The sequence below is a fragment of the Sarcophilus harrisii genome, chromosome 1 (genome assembly GCF_902635505.1).
Source record: "Sarcophilus harrisii chromosome 1, mSarHar1.11, whole genome shotgun sequence".
NCBI lineage: Eukaryota > Metazoa > Chordata > Mammalia > Dasyuromorphia > Dasyuridae > Sarcophilus > Sarcophilus harrisii.
Window position 1 is genome coordinate 672,706,612 of NC_045426.1, and position 14,540 is coordinate 672,721,151.

Genomic DNA, 14,540 nt, shown 5'->3' on the forward strand with positions numbered 1-14,540 from the left:
TGGATGAGTGGGGAAGGCCCCGGATCTGCATGAGGGAGGAAACGAGGGGGAAGTACCCCAGTCCACTCCACCTGGCTCCTGGGAGCACCCTCTGCCCTGCCTCTGGAATCAGGACCCAAGGTCTTTGCCCACATCTACCTTTTCTGCTGACAAAGCACAGATTAAAATGAGTCCCCACCACTTGCCCACTGTTGAACCACTGCCACAAGCAGCCAAACACGACTTTGGTTAAAGTTTCTGAAGGTACCGACACCCCCATGTAAGAATCAGCCCACCCCACCCCCACCCCCAACAAATCCCCCCAAATAAAATAAAATAAACTCCATAAAGGACCCCCTGAGATCAACAAGAGAAAAACTGACCCACTGCAGGCCACCTGACCACCCCCAGCTGGCCAGACGTGCTCTTCCCCTGCCCCCCCCCACATTCCCAGGGACAAAAACCTTGGGAGTGACACCCAAAGAGCAGCAAGCAAGCCCTCCCAGAGCACCTGACCCCAGCCCTTATGGCTTGCAAAGTGATCCTCAAGCCAAAAGAGTGGGCAGGAGAGAGGGGACAGAATAAGGATTCAGGCAGCTCTCCCCTGGGCCTCCAGGAGCCCACCCAAGCCCAGAGGTTACAACTGAATAAATAGAGTCTAATGTGGACCTGTCTTCCATCTTCTGTTCACAGTGTCAGGGGGAGGGGGGCATACAGCTCTCCCCCGGGAAAGAAGCCGGAGGCCCAACTGGTGCCAGTTTGTCCTCAGCTGAAAGGCAGGGGGTGGGGGAGGCAGATCTGGAGGGCCCCCACTTTGTCTTCAGCTCTCTGTGGCTGTCCACGTTTCTGTACTCCCTCCCCAGCTCCATGTGACATCTGGCCCGCCAGCATGGGGGGAGGCGAGTGGAAGACTGGTACATCTGGGGGCCGGGGTGGCAGAGCCCCTGCTGCAGCTGGAGTGGGGGGAGGAGCGGGCTGACTGGCCATTTGTCTTGCCCCCTTCTCCCCCAGCCCCTGCTGACCCTCCCAGGCTGGTCACCACTTGGCTACCTGAAGAAGGGAAGGTGATGCTGGCTCAAGATGCCGCTAGTCCGGGGGGACTCTGTCTTCGCCATGACATCCTTGAACCAGGACGCCACATCCACTTCCAACATCTCGTATCGTTTGATGAAGCTGTGTTCCTGTGGGGGACAGGAAGGAGCAGGTCAGACCTAGGACCTGTGGCTCTGGGCCCCTCTCCTCCCTCCTGCTCCAAGGCCTTGGAGAAGCTCAGTGCCCCCTCCCCCAGTCCCAGGGAAACGGGCGACGTGTACTCACAAGTAGCTTATTGTACTTTGGTCTCTTCCTGTGATCTTTAGTAAGGCTAGGGAATAAGAAGACACCTGTATGAGCGCGTAACATGGGCTACTCCCCTCTTGAAGTGGGGGATAGGATATTTAAGGGGGAAGTAGAGGTGATTTGTCCCACGGGTCAATCCCTCCAGTCCTGCCCTTTCAAGAACCAAAGACCCCAAAAAGCTGCCGTGTCACAGGTTTACTCAAGCTCTCCTCCCTCAAGGGATGTCCGTACTTCCAGGGGGAAGGAAAGTCCCAGCCCTGCTGATGCAGGAGAATGGGAACCTCGCCAGGGGAAGAAGGAAACTCGTCCTAAGATGGGAGGGAGATGACCCGCCGGACGTCAGAGCTGAAAAAACCAGAGCTAAGCACGGCGGAGTACTCGGCACCCTGAGAACCAGCCAAGCCCTGGGACTTTTCTTCCTTTCCATTGTCCTGCTTTACACAGCTCCTGCTGTCCTGTCTAAAGTGACAACTCTTCAAAAAGGCATCCAAGGACCATGCAGGACATCTCCAGCTGAGTGTCGCCATGTCACCCGAGATTCAACTTGTCCAAAACTGAATTCAGCCTTTCTGCCCCGCAGCCAGACGCTAGCCTCCTCTACCTTACCACCATCCATGTCACCTGCACTGACGAAGGACCCACACGTAGCGTTCTTCCTTCTGTGCTCTCCTGCCACCCATCATGCCTGGCCTGGGCCACTCCGGCCGGACGCCCAGCTCCCAAGTCCTGGACAGCAGGAGCTAGGAGGATGCTCCAGGGCCACATGCCCAAGGATCCCTACTCTGTTAGTGCTGACATGTAACCTCCAGGAGGCGCCACTCAGCTCACTTGCTGGTTGTCAAATATTCCCTCTTATCAGGCTTCAGTCTCGGTCAGACCCTCCTGTCCATTCTCCCAGTGCTGTTTGTGAGAACCCTCCAAGCTACGGACAACTGGTGTCAAGTACCAAGTCCCCTCCTCCCTCTCCCCCATTCTCCTGCCAGAAGTCTCTTTTATTCAGATCCAAACCTCTCCAGTTCCTTCGTTCGATTTTCCTATGGCATTTAGCTCTAGTCCTCTTCGGATCCTGGCCACCCTCCTGGGGAATGCTCTCAAGGGTGTATGGTCTTCTAAAAACATGCTGCTCCTGGCTCATCAGGAGGCCCAAGAAACCTCTTTTAGCGCAGTATGGGGCAGCATTGCCTCTGGCTCAGTCACAATACATCAAGTCCACTAAAACCTTTTCCTTTTTCACTCGAGCTAATGTCTTACTTCCCCTTTCTTGTAACAAAAAGATTTTGGAAACATAAACCTGAAATATCACCTTTATTGCTATTAAATTTCAGTGAAGCAACTGCTTTGGCCCAACAAGAGCTTTCTAAACCATAATTCTATCATTTGTCCTTCCCAACTTCACCTTGTTTCCAAAATGCAACAAACATACAAAAACATTTCTCTCATCCCAGGGTACTTACTCCTTGGAGACCTCCCTCTCTTTGGGGCAGTGATTCCAGCAGCTACCTCTTAATTTCTCCCAAGCATTGTCTACAGGATCAAGTCCCAACTCCTCAGCCTGTGGTCAATAATCTCTACACCCCACTTTCTCTCAACAGCCTTCCAAGTATCCACTCTAAGCAAAGCAAGCCTTTTCACTGACCATTCCCCACTCTAGTACTCTTGCCAACAATGTCCTCTCTTCCTCTTTCCTCCCCATCCTGCCCTGAATATTGAGGTCAACAATGATTTTTGCTTTCTCAAAAAAAGTCACAACTTTTTGTATTCTGAAATCCAGAATCTAAAACTTATGCAAGCTGTCCCAATTATTAAAGCTTTAATAAACTTAAAATCACACTTGGACTTTTGGGACACCCTGTCAATCCTCTCTCCACCTTGCTTATGAGCTCCTCGAGAGAAGAGAATCAATCCGACCTTTCCCCTTCCTGTATCCCTTGCAGAACGTACAGCAGGCTCTCTAGGCCCCACTTTATCCCAAAGGCATTTTGATTTCAAAGCCTACTGGCCATATCTCTGCTAAATAAATTAGTTAAAAAGTAGGCACATGGGGAGTTGAGGGAAGAAATGGAGGGAGGAGGGGAAATTGAGGACCATTGTGTACAAGAAGAGGACTCACCAGTCTTTAACAAAGGACTGAAAGTCCACCGAGAAGCCCATATTACTGGGCAGAAGGGGTGGCTCTTCCTGCAGGACCTTGGTGAGGACCTCAAAGTCAGTCTTGCAGTTCTTGTAGGGGAACTGCCCAGTCGCCAACTCCACCTAGGTAGGAAGGGCTGAGAATGTGGTCACCTTCCCTTCTTCCATTGCTCTTTTCCACCCTCTCTCTAACCCTCTGCAGTTAGTTCCCCTCTTGCACCAAGTTCTCTACCCCACCTGTGTCCCTCTTTCACAGATTTCCAAAATCAAAGGGCATCCAAGTCCAACCTTATCCTGCACAAGACTTCTTTCTACAGTAAACCTGACAAATGGTCATCCAAGATCTGCTTGAAGACTGGCAGTGATAGAAAGCCCATTCCCTCTCAAGAGGGCCCATTCTATTTCGCCAATTCTCTTCGTCTCAAATTCATGGGAGGACTCTCAAGCCCTTGGCTTTCAAAGTCATGTTAACTTCCATTTCCTTCATACTCAATTTATGTTTCTTTTGCAACTGTCTTCAGCTCCCAGGAGGCCTCCTCTATGCCCAGGGTGCTGCTGGGCATTTGGCCCAGGTCTGCGTGGCTCACCAGTGAGATTCCCAGGCTCCACACATCTGCTCGGATATCATAATCAGGCTTGGTGGGATCTGGAGGGTCTATTCGCTCCGGCTGGTAAGAAGGAAGAGACAGACAATTTCTTCCAACAGCTCTCACAGACATACCCATGAGGATAGGGCAAAGCAAACAGCCCAGGAAACACCTGGGAGGGTCACCTGTAGGCCAGAGGACCAGCCCAGGTCAGTAACTCCCAAACTTGTAGAGATGAAACACAATCATTCTAGTATTTTACAACATCCCTCCCACTTTTCTCAACTCCAACCCTGGATAAAAATTCAAGTCAATAAAGATGTACCCCAGAGACAGGTGACAACCTGCTAGACCACTATGATGCCAGGGCTAAGGAAAGCCTGCCCCATCGGGGACCCACAGCTCACCGCCATGTAAGCTGCACAGCCGGCGCTTCTCGTCTTGGCCTTGGAGTCCACCAGGCGGCCACTGATGCCAAAGTCACAGAGCTTGATCTGGCCCCGCTCATCGAGCAGGATGTTGGATGGCTTCACATCTCTGTGGATCACCCCATGCTTCTCCTTCAGGTAGTAGAGCGCCTTAACAATCTGCAACCACATCCACCCATCCCAGCCAGGACTCTTTTACTGCTGGGGAGCGGAGTAATGGCCCCAGTCCCCCTCACCGCTCTTTCTGCCACTCCTCCGTTCCCCTCCCAGAGCTCAGCGTCCTTCCTACAGCCCTCGCCACATGCAGTGGGGCCTCCAAGTCTAAGCATAACAGTACAAGGCTCCAAGTTCTCTCTCCTCCTTCTAGCACATCCATGTCTATAAAGCTCTGAAGGGACCCCAGATTATCCTCCAATCCATCTCCACCTACTTACAGCCACAGTCATCTTGCCTAAGATCCGCTCTGGGATGGGCCCTTGAATCCTCTTCTTTAGCTTCTCAGCACAGGTGCCCATAAGCTCCATGGCAATGAAGACATCTGTCTGTGGAGGGGGATAAGGGGAAACAGCTGGGAGAGAGGAAAAGCTTTTCCTAGCCCACGATGTTATTTGTCCCGGAGCTGGCACACTTCTAGGTATTTTTAAGCCATGGGAATACAGTTTCTGGGAGGGGGGGGGGGGGGGGGCAACCTCGGAAATTTAGAGAAAAAAATTTTTTAGCACTTTTTATAAATCTAAAATCACTCCTTTAGTTCACAAACCAAGAATTAATTGTGATTTACATAAAAGTATGTAGGGGAGTGGAAGAGGAAAGTGGCAAGGGAAGGGAGAACGGAAGGTGTATGGGGCCAAACCACAGAGCAGAATGCATTCTGCCTGACCCAGTCACTCACATTGGTGATGAAGGTCCCAAAGCACTGAACAATGTAGGGACAGTCATGGCTCTTGAGCACCACATCCAGATCCATAAGAATTCGCTTGTTTTCTTCCTTGTTTCCAGAGCGGCGCATTTGCTGCAGAAGACCATTGGAGTTGCAAAGGGGGGTCAGGGCTGGGAAGGAAGAGGGCAGGAAGCAGAACCTCACCTTGAGTGGGACAGGGTGACCTGCCCTCTTAAAGGGCCCCTTCTTGGTCTAAGAGGGGCAAAGCAGACCTGCCTAGATCCAGAGATAAAGAGTGGGAGGACCAGGAAGGCAGGTGGGGCTGGTGTCTACCTTGACAGCAAGGATGTGGCCTGTCTTCTTGAATCGCATCTTCCAGACCTGGCCACATGTGCCACTGCCCATCTCACCCAGATTCTCTAGGTCATTGATCTCCGCCTGGTACCTCTGGGGAAAAAGAAAGCACAGCAATTATCATCACCAACGGTTATTCCCCACAGCATGACAAATGTGGAAATATGTTTAGAAGAACCGCACACGTTTAACCTATAGTGGATTACTTGTTGTCTAGAAGAAGAGAAAATGGGAAGGAGAAAAATCTAGAACACAAGGTTTTGCAAGGGTGAATGTTGAAAACTATCTCTGCATGTATTTGGAAAAATAAAAAGCCATTATTACTAAAAAAAAAAAAAAAAAAATCTATTAAAAATATGCCCAATGTAAAACAACAACAAATATAAACACAGAGTCACCAAAACTATTATTCCCCACCTCTGTCCTCCAACCCATTGTCCCCGTCCAGAAATTGCCAGAACACTCTTCCTTAAGGCTCAACCATCCGTCCACCCTCCACTCCCACCTCCAAGGCCTCTGCTGTGTTCGTGCAACAGGCAGGAGAGGGGAATGGGTGACAACCATACTCACCTGGCCTCCAATGGTCAGGTATCCCGTCTGCTTCATAATTTCCTGCAGCTTCTGGTCAATTTCTATGCTGAGGGAGGAGAGACAAGGGGGCGGTGATCCTGATAGACACACACTTAGGCACTGGCAGCCCTAATGGAGCAGCAAACTCCACTGACTCTTCCCACCCTAACAGCGACAGCTCGATAGTCTATTTCCTCATTCTCTCTATTCCAAAGTCCCACTCAAGTGCAGTCCCCATTGTCCCAAAGCTTCTTTTTTTCCCTACACTGCCAAATCCCAGGGCTTTTCCCAAGGCTATCTTACCTTCCCAAACATCAGCAATATCCCCTCGATCCTCTAACACTTGCCCACCTCTCCATATCCCCACTCAAAGACTCCTAAACTTTAGACCATCTTCTATCTCTGTCTCCTCACCTCTCCATGCTGCGCGGCATAAACAGTGGTGTAGGGAACCCCAACATGTGCCGGGGCCGAGCTGGTGGGGTGGGCTGCTGGGGGGAGCTCTCTGAGGAAGGAGATCGGCTTCCCCCATCGTTGGCCAGAGGAAGCTGCAGGGCTGTGAGAGAGAAGGGAGGATAGGAACAGCCGAGGAGTAAAGGGAAAAGAAACGTCAGTTTTCCAAGGACAGCCCATCTTCCAGGCTCCACAAGACTCTGCCCAAAGAGCTCCTTCACTACAACTGACAATTAACTACTAAAAAACCCAAACTAATGCCTAGAAAAGGGCCAAGCATTCTGTCCCTCCAAGAGAGTTGTGCAATTAATTTTTCCACTGTCCCAAAGGTGCGGAACAGACCCAGGATATCAGCCATCCAGCTATGGGTCCAGATGTCGGGGACCTTTTTCCTTCAGGTTAACCCCTTTCCTACAATGAAGAACTCTCGGTCAAGCTCTATTCTAGATCTGACTCACTTTCGTGGGAAGTGAGATGACCCAACCCAAATGGCCCCTTCATTCAGTCTTGAATGTCAGGAAAGGTAACCCCAACTCTTTGCCCACCACTCAACGGCAATCAGGGAATCACCTCCTAGGTTTGAAAGCAACAGAAGCAGGAGGTTATCTGAAGACTGAACAATCGGGGACATCCTCCCTTTCTCCCCCTCTCAATGCCCCAGCCAGGACAGAGGTTGGCTTTCAGTTACCTGCTACGGCAACCACCCAAGGAGCTTAAAGCATTTAAGTATTGACTGGTCCAGCACTTTGGTCCCAGGGGAAGGGACCAGTTTATCCTTCTCCCATTCCTCTGATTATAAAGAAAAAACTAGGAAGGGACAGGATACTTCAGGACCCATACTAAACTAGAGATTTTCTTTGCAGCTCCAAAAGAATTAGGTCTTAGGCTAGGTCAGGCACATGTGTGCCTGGACAGAGAGGGATGGGAGAAGGGAGCAAAAAGGACTTGATTTCCTAACACCCTCTAGGCCCCACAGGCTGCCCCAGGAACATCATTCCCACTAGCAGCAGAACTTCAGTACCCCCATCCCTGCCTCTCAGGGTCCAGAAGAAAGCAGATGGTGGGCCAGGGAGAACCACAAAACCTTTAGCAGTAAAGGGAACCTGAGGGTTTATTGCTGATCCCTTCATTTTAAAGATGGAGAAAACGAGGCCTAAAGAGGGCAAAACCAAGTGGTCAAAACCATGCTGTTTAGTAGAATGGTCCTGAGCCCATGTAATGGGTCTCCTGAGACTGCCCAGGACAGAGCTCTTTCCTCCTCTCAATGCAGAGGAAATAAGACCTCGACCTGGCTCACATTCCCCGGGGCCTGGCCTCTGAACACTGACTGCTCTTGGTTTGTAGAGCACAGCCCCTCAGATCCAGGGAGCCCACCCTCTTTGAGGAAGGGGAGGGCTCAGAGGTCCCAAGGAGAACCCAAGCATGGGTGCCCAGCCCTCAGCCACCAATCTTCCCATGTCAGTCCCTCCAGGTACTACGGCGTGCACAAGAGCAGGCCTCTAGCGGGTTTTTCCCCGATGCCCCCCCAGCCCCATAAGCAGAGGGAAAGACGGAAGCCAAAGGGTTGGGGGAGGAGGGGCAGATTCCCAGGAAAAAGTCAAAGGGAACTCAGGAGTCCAGCCTCCTCTTAGTGGGCTCCCTCTAAGAAGCAGGGGGTGTATGTGGAATGGGGAACATCAGACCTCCTGACAGTCCTGACAAATTATATCACATCAAGCAGCCTGCATGCAGGAGAGCTGGCCCCTTCATGCAACTAATAGCCCCCCGGAGGGGCAGGACATGCTGTAGGCAGGCAGGCAGGCAGCCACTCTGGGTGAGGGATGGTGGATGGGGATGGGATGAGGAAAAAAGGAATACCACTCTAGTGTTAAAGGAGAAAGAGGAGACCTGGAAAGAAAGACAGTTTCAAACATGTAAACACAAGAGACTGAACAGCAATGAGGAGAGTGGGGGGGGCGGGGGAGGGGAAGACAGACAATGAGATTCAGGACAGAAAAACAATAGCAGCAACTACTATTCCACTAAAGAGGGTCACAAAGGGAGAGGATGAGAGCCAGAGGGCTCATGAAGGGAGGTTCTGTCAACATGAAATAGGAATGTATGAGCTGTTGAGGGCAGAAAAGGAGCTGCTGAACAGAGACAGAGGCTTAGAAGAAGTGGAAAAGATAAGATTTATTGACTAGGGAAATTGGGGTGGGGGGGGGAGTTGGAGAGGGAGAGAGGAGGTAGAGTGTCAAAGGAAGAAAAAAACAATCCTTCACAAGCTGCTCTATCTTGGCTCAGAAAGGAAACTTCCTCAAGAAATCATCTAGGCTGGTGTTGTGTCTTCAGCATTAACAGGTGGGAAGCCTGAAGGCAAATATTACTGGCACTCTGAGTCCTCCAAGAAGGATTTCTTAAGGCCCATAGCCCATTCCCAAATGGGTGGGTCACAAAAATGACAGGATAATGATTTCCAGGTCAGTCTTCCAAATGGGGCCTCTCTGTTCCGAGATAAGTTTGTCTCTAGGGAGAACAGTACCCTAGGAAGTAAATGGGAAACTCTCTAGGATGTCTTTCATTTCCAGTTCAATGAGGTGAGGGAGCTGGATTGGACTCCACTGACTTGGCGCAGCTCTGGTCCATCCTCTGATTCCCAAGTTTTCTCAGTTGTCAAGGTTTCTCTTTGCATAACTATGTATAAATTAAAGGGAAAGGGTTTCTGCTCACTGAGGCATCTGGGGAAGTCTGGACATCGCAGAGGCCAGGCACATTGCCTCCATTAATAAATGTTCATTGAACTGGTAGCATTAAAGACAAGACTCCTCTTACAAATAAGGAAAAGTTCATGGAAGTAAAGTCTGAGGTTGTTTCAAGTGCTATTCCTCTTCGCACCTTAAGTATTTCTCTTTGTGGTCACCATTCACTCATCCACTCTTTGTCCTAGTATTTTAGGACAAACGCCAAGTGCTTTTCTCCTTGTCCTTTCTTCTCTTCCACACCACCTTCGATGCTCTGTCCTTATCCTTCAACACACTAAAAACCAACCCTACTCCTGCCCATACTATTCATACTAGGGCCTGGAGATCATCACCACCTTGCCACTACAATTTGTGGCTGGCCTTGGGAAGCAAGAGGGGAAAGAAAGAGGCTCAGAGTATTATCCACAGTCAGAAAGGACCTGAGAGAACCTTTATTTTAAATCCCAAATTTCACTGCTCCCTAAAATGTGGGGAGGGCACAGGTCAAACCACAGAAAAAGAGACGTGAGGTACATCTTCTGCCCTTTCAGACTCACCCCGTATCCTAAGTCAGGGAGCCTAGCAATGAGGAAACTGGCAAAGGGTGGACCTACTGCCACAGCTGTCACGGAACTTTCCAAATGAAGTTAAGTCCAAGAGTAGGAGAGCTGAAAAGTACTTAGAATGCCTCCTGTCCTCGGGAAGAAATCACACCAGCTTAAACTCTGGCTTCCTGACTCAATTTGGCCTGCCCAATTGTAAAGGACAGTCAGAGAAAAGCTCAAAGGACCGGAGAACTCGAAACAGAATCCCCACCAACTTCTTCCAAATGGTTTTATTCCTCCTTGCTAATAAGGAAAAAAAGGCTTACTGCTGACTGATACTCCAATGCAAGTAAGTGGACATTCCAGCATATGGATCCTTCCTGCCTCCTCATTTTCTCTGTATCCAAAGTGCAGCTAAATCCTGTCAATGCTGCCTCGACGATCTCCAGCACTGCCACTACCCTGCTGCCGGCCCTCGTCACTTCATCTCCGGACTATTCCAATGGTCAGCCAATTGGTTTTCCTGCTTCAAGTCTCTCTTCACCCCAAACCATCTTTGACTCAGCTGACCAAGTGATCTTTCTTTAGGGAAGGTCTGCTTACAGATCACTCTTCCATTCAATAAACTCGTGGGGCTTCTTATTGCCCTCAGGATAAACCATAAGCTGACTTTAAAGGCCCTTCACAATCAGAGCCCTTCCTACTTTTCTAGTCTTTTTACACACCTTACACCTTCCCTGTACTCTAATCCAGTGACCAGCCTTTTTTCTCTTCCTTGTATAAGGTCCTTCAGATCTCCCAACCCTGTGCCTTTTATAATAATGATCACAACAACTAGCATTTACAAATAGCACTTTAAAGTTTGCAAAATAATTTACCAATATCTCATTTTATTCTCATTCAAACCCTGGAAGTAGGTGCTGTTATTATTCCCATTGTACAGATGAACAAAATGAGGCAGAAAGATTCGATGCCTTGCCCAGAGTCACACAGCTGTAAGGGTGGATTTGAACTTGGTTTTCCTGCCTGTGAGTCCAGGGATCTACATGGCATCTCCCACCTGCCTTTTCAGTGGCTGTCCCCCAGGCCTGGAACGCTTTTCTTCCTCACTTCTTCCTCCTCGATTTCTTCAAAGTATAGCTTGAATCCCACGTTCTCCAAGAAGTCTTTCCCTGTCCTCCTTAATGCCAAGGATTTCCCTCTGAGCTTATCTCCAACTCATTCTGCCACATGGAAGATGGTGATAAATGCTTGTTGACTTGACAGAGAGGATGGGGTGGAGAGATAGGGAGGCATCCATTACTTTCTACACTATTTAGTTAACTCTATTTGAAAGTCAGGTTTTAGGAGGGTGATGCTGTGTGACTATTCTGCTCTATTTCAGCCAGCTGTATATAAACTGGACTCCAGGGGGCCAGAAGGCAAGATGGGGGAGCTGGTCAACTGGGTCAGTTGGAAGACAGGCAAAATATCAGAGTAGTTATCATATATGAATCAATCTCGGGATGAAACAGGACTGGAATCACCAGGCTTAGGGAGCACAGAACAGCTAGCTAGCCTGCTCCCCCAAATCAGATGGTGACTCTGGGGGCAACAAGCAATGAAAACTGAGGAGGAAGGTCCTACTCTTGGCAAGTGCTGACTCAGGGGAAAATTTTGGGTGGTAAAGCGTAGGAATAGAATAGTAGATTCTAAATTTCTAGGTTCAACCTCAAATATTGTTTGGGCTAAGGCCCCAAGAACAGTAAGTAGTAGAAACAGGTGGGTTACAAAACTAATTAGGAATGGATGTTGAGAGAAATAATCAGAACACACACACAATCAGATAAAGCCAATCAGCAAGAAGCACATACGACTTATCCCACCACAGCCAAAGAATAAGACAGACATACTTCTTTGGATACAAAGAGATTCATCCACACTGCACTCAGACAAGCTCAAAACTCAAAGGCTGAGAGATCCTACACATCAATCTACAAAGAAAGGCATGGTGAACAGAACAAAGAGGCGGACAGAAAGGGAGAGTGCTCCAGGAACAGGTAGACAGAGGTAGAGAAAGAGTCAGAGAGGGATAACTGAACACACAGCAATTCTATGCGGGCTGAAGGCAGCAAGTTAAGTCAATGATGCAGAAGTCCAAGCGGTGATGATAAAAAGGCTGGTACCTGCTCGTTGGGACGGGGCAGGAGCAGGGCTTAGAGTGATCACAATAACTGGATGGGGAAAAGGAAGAAAAAAAAACAACACCACAATAAATAACAGAAACTACCAATTGATTCAAAGGAAAGAAATAAAATCATAACAAAGAAGAAAGGGGAAGGGGAGGCACCAAATCAATTCGAAGGGAAAAGATGAGGAGAAAACCAACAGAGATGGGAAAATGGGATGGAACCAACAATGAATGCACACACCTGAAGGAGGGACCCCTCCCTCAATTGTCCTCTCTTTCTGATTAAAGGGCACTGGTCCCATCCCTCTTCAAACCCAATTTTACTTCCTGGAAGTTTGTGGCTGATCCAGGCACAAACAAAAACCCAAATAGCGGCCCAGGGCAAACGACATCACCCGACCATCTGGAAACCAGTCGGGACGGTCTCCGACCTCCGGTGCCCAAAAGAGCCAGGGGAGGGACTCAGGCGCTCCCAATTAGAAAGGAGAGGAGAGGCAAGAATGGGAAGACCAGAATCCCAGATCTGTTGGGGGGTGGGGGTGGCGGAGGCTGGGGGAGTTTAGGCAGCCACTGGGCGAGAAGACCCGGGTTTCCAGAGCCAGGCTTTCCTGGCCTGGCTGCAAGAGGAATCCCGCACTTCCAAAAAGGAGATCTCCCCTGTCCCTGCGAAATTCTGGGGGCCTCCTCCCTTAGGGCGAGCGCTGAAATTCCTGTACAAGGAGTCAACTTAGTGCGGGCTCCGGGGGATACCACCGCCCGAAAACCGGCCAGAAGGGCAGGCCATTCGCTGATAAACGCCTGCAAGTGGAGCGGGAAGAGAGGGGAACCGAAGGTGTCACCCCCTGCCCCCTCAGGGCTGAGAACGGGGAGCGCTCAGCCTCCTCCCCCCAGGGCCCTACGTGTGGAGAGGAAGGGATCGGGAAAGGGGGAAGGGGCCGGCAGGATTCCTCCCTCCCTAAGGGCTGAGGAGGGGGAAGGGGGCGAAAGAGAAGGGAGGCGAGGAGTCTGGGGAAGGGCTCAGGGCAGTTTCTCGCCCCCCTTCAGGTCAGAAAGGAGGGGACCGGAAGTCTTCCCCCTCCTCCAGGCTTGGAGTACAGCCCTGGGTCAGGGTGACCCTCTCTTCCCATGGCCAGCGGAGGGAGGGGGGAGTCTCGGGAGAGAGAGGAACCTGGAGGGGTAAGCCGAGGGGTTCCGGAAGTCAGGGGCGGAGCTTCGGTTCAGGGGCGGGGCATCTCATCCTGACGCCCCGCCCACCTCCCCTCCCCCTTCGTCCCCTCCCCCCCCCTTGCAGACTTCCTTACTCGGCCTGGGCCGCTGCGGGCTGATCTCCAGGTTGAGGTCGATCCTCCGCCGGGCCTCGCGGTTCTCTTGCTTCAGCTTCGCCTCCAAGCGGGATAGCTTCTGCTCCAGGGAGGACGCCGCCATCTTCCCCGCCGCCACCGCCACCGCCGCCGCGCACCTCCCGCCCGTCCGACCCTCAGACAAACACCGCACTGCGCTTGCGCCGGGATGACCCCACCAGGCCTCCGTCCCACGCCGAAGTGCGCATGTCTTTATCTGTCACCGCCCGCCCTTCCCTTTCGGAACACACTGCACCTGCGCTTTCTGCTGTTTTCCCGCCCCCGCCCTCGCTTCTCGTTCCCCGAAGGCCAACGGTGCGCAAGCGTGGCAGGAAGGCTCGCTCCACCAAGGGATCGCCTCCGGCCACGGAGAGCAATTCGCGCTACGCCTGCGCGGGGACGCCCGTGACCTATCAAAGGGGAGGAACCTTATCGCTACGGGGATAGGTTTCTGGCCCAGAGGGGGAGGGACGTCCGGGCGCAAGCGTGCGCCGGCTTGGCCGTGAAGGAAAAGGGGGACTCCGTGGCGCGTGCGCGCAGGGGGGCGGTGCCGGCTTCTTCCGGTCGCGCGTGTAACGGTCATCTCCAGCTGTCGCTGGGAGTCATTTGGGGTTTCCTCGACACTTGGGGCGCAGGAAAATGAGACCTTTGGCCCAATAATTCTGTTAGATCCTCGGCGAGGCCTGAGCCTCGTCCCCTCAAGTCCGGCCAGTTCCCCCTCCCCCGCGCTCTTGCCTGGGCTAGCATCCCCCAGGCGATGTTTTTATTGTCCCTAATTAATATGGGAGTGCTTGATTACTCCGCTAATTGGGGCCCAAAGCAATGCCCCGCCCCTTTAAGGGATCAGGATTATAGCAGGGCTCTCTGAGCTTCAGTCAGTTGTTCTGGCGGAGAAAGAGAAATGTTGTCTAGGTGGACCCGAGCAGACTGAGCATGCGCAGAAAGGTGACCAGCGCTGCCGTGAGCCGGAGGATGTAAACTTGGGGATAAAGGGCTGGATCGGAATTGTGGGGGAAACTGGAAGGCGGGCTACCAGAAAGTGAGCG

The 14,540-nt window shown here is 51.2% G+C and overlaps 1 protein-coding gene across 4 annotated transcripts; it reads right to left on the reverse strand.

The window, feature by feature from the left end:
* Positions 1 to 328: 328 nt before the first annotated feature.
* MAP2K7 (mitogen-activated protein kinase kinase 7) lies at positions 329 to 13,610 on the reverse strand. Of its 4 annotated transcripts, XM_031948316.1 has the most exons (13): positions 13,456 to 13,610; positions 12,150 to 12,197; positions 6,681 to 6,822; positions 6,267 to 6,333; positions 5,676 to 5,789; positions 5,355 to 5,474; positions 4,897 to 5,004; positions 4,442 to 4,621; positions 4,035 to 4,115; positions 3,428 to 3,570; positions 1,297 to 1,342; positions 1,030 to 1,160; positions 329 to 932 (listed from the first exon to the last, which is right to left on the reverse strand). In XM_031948316.1, exons 1-13 carry the CDS (start codon positions 13,577 to 13,579, stop codon positions 800 to 802), a joined length of 1,437 nt encoding a protein of 478 aa, XP_031804176.1. In that variant the 5' UTR covers positions 13,580 to 13,610; the 3' UTR covers positions 329 to 799. The 4 variants fall into 4 exon arrangements, with proteins under 4 accessions (XP_031804176.1, XP_031804177.1, XP_031804179.1 ...); XM_031948317.1 differs by lacking the exon at positions 12,150 to 12,197 and having other exon boundaries at positions 13,456 to 13,606; XM_031948319.1 differs by having other exon boundaries at positions 840 to 1,160.
* Between the last annotated feature and the right edge of the window lie 930 nt (positions 13,611 to 14,540).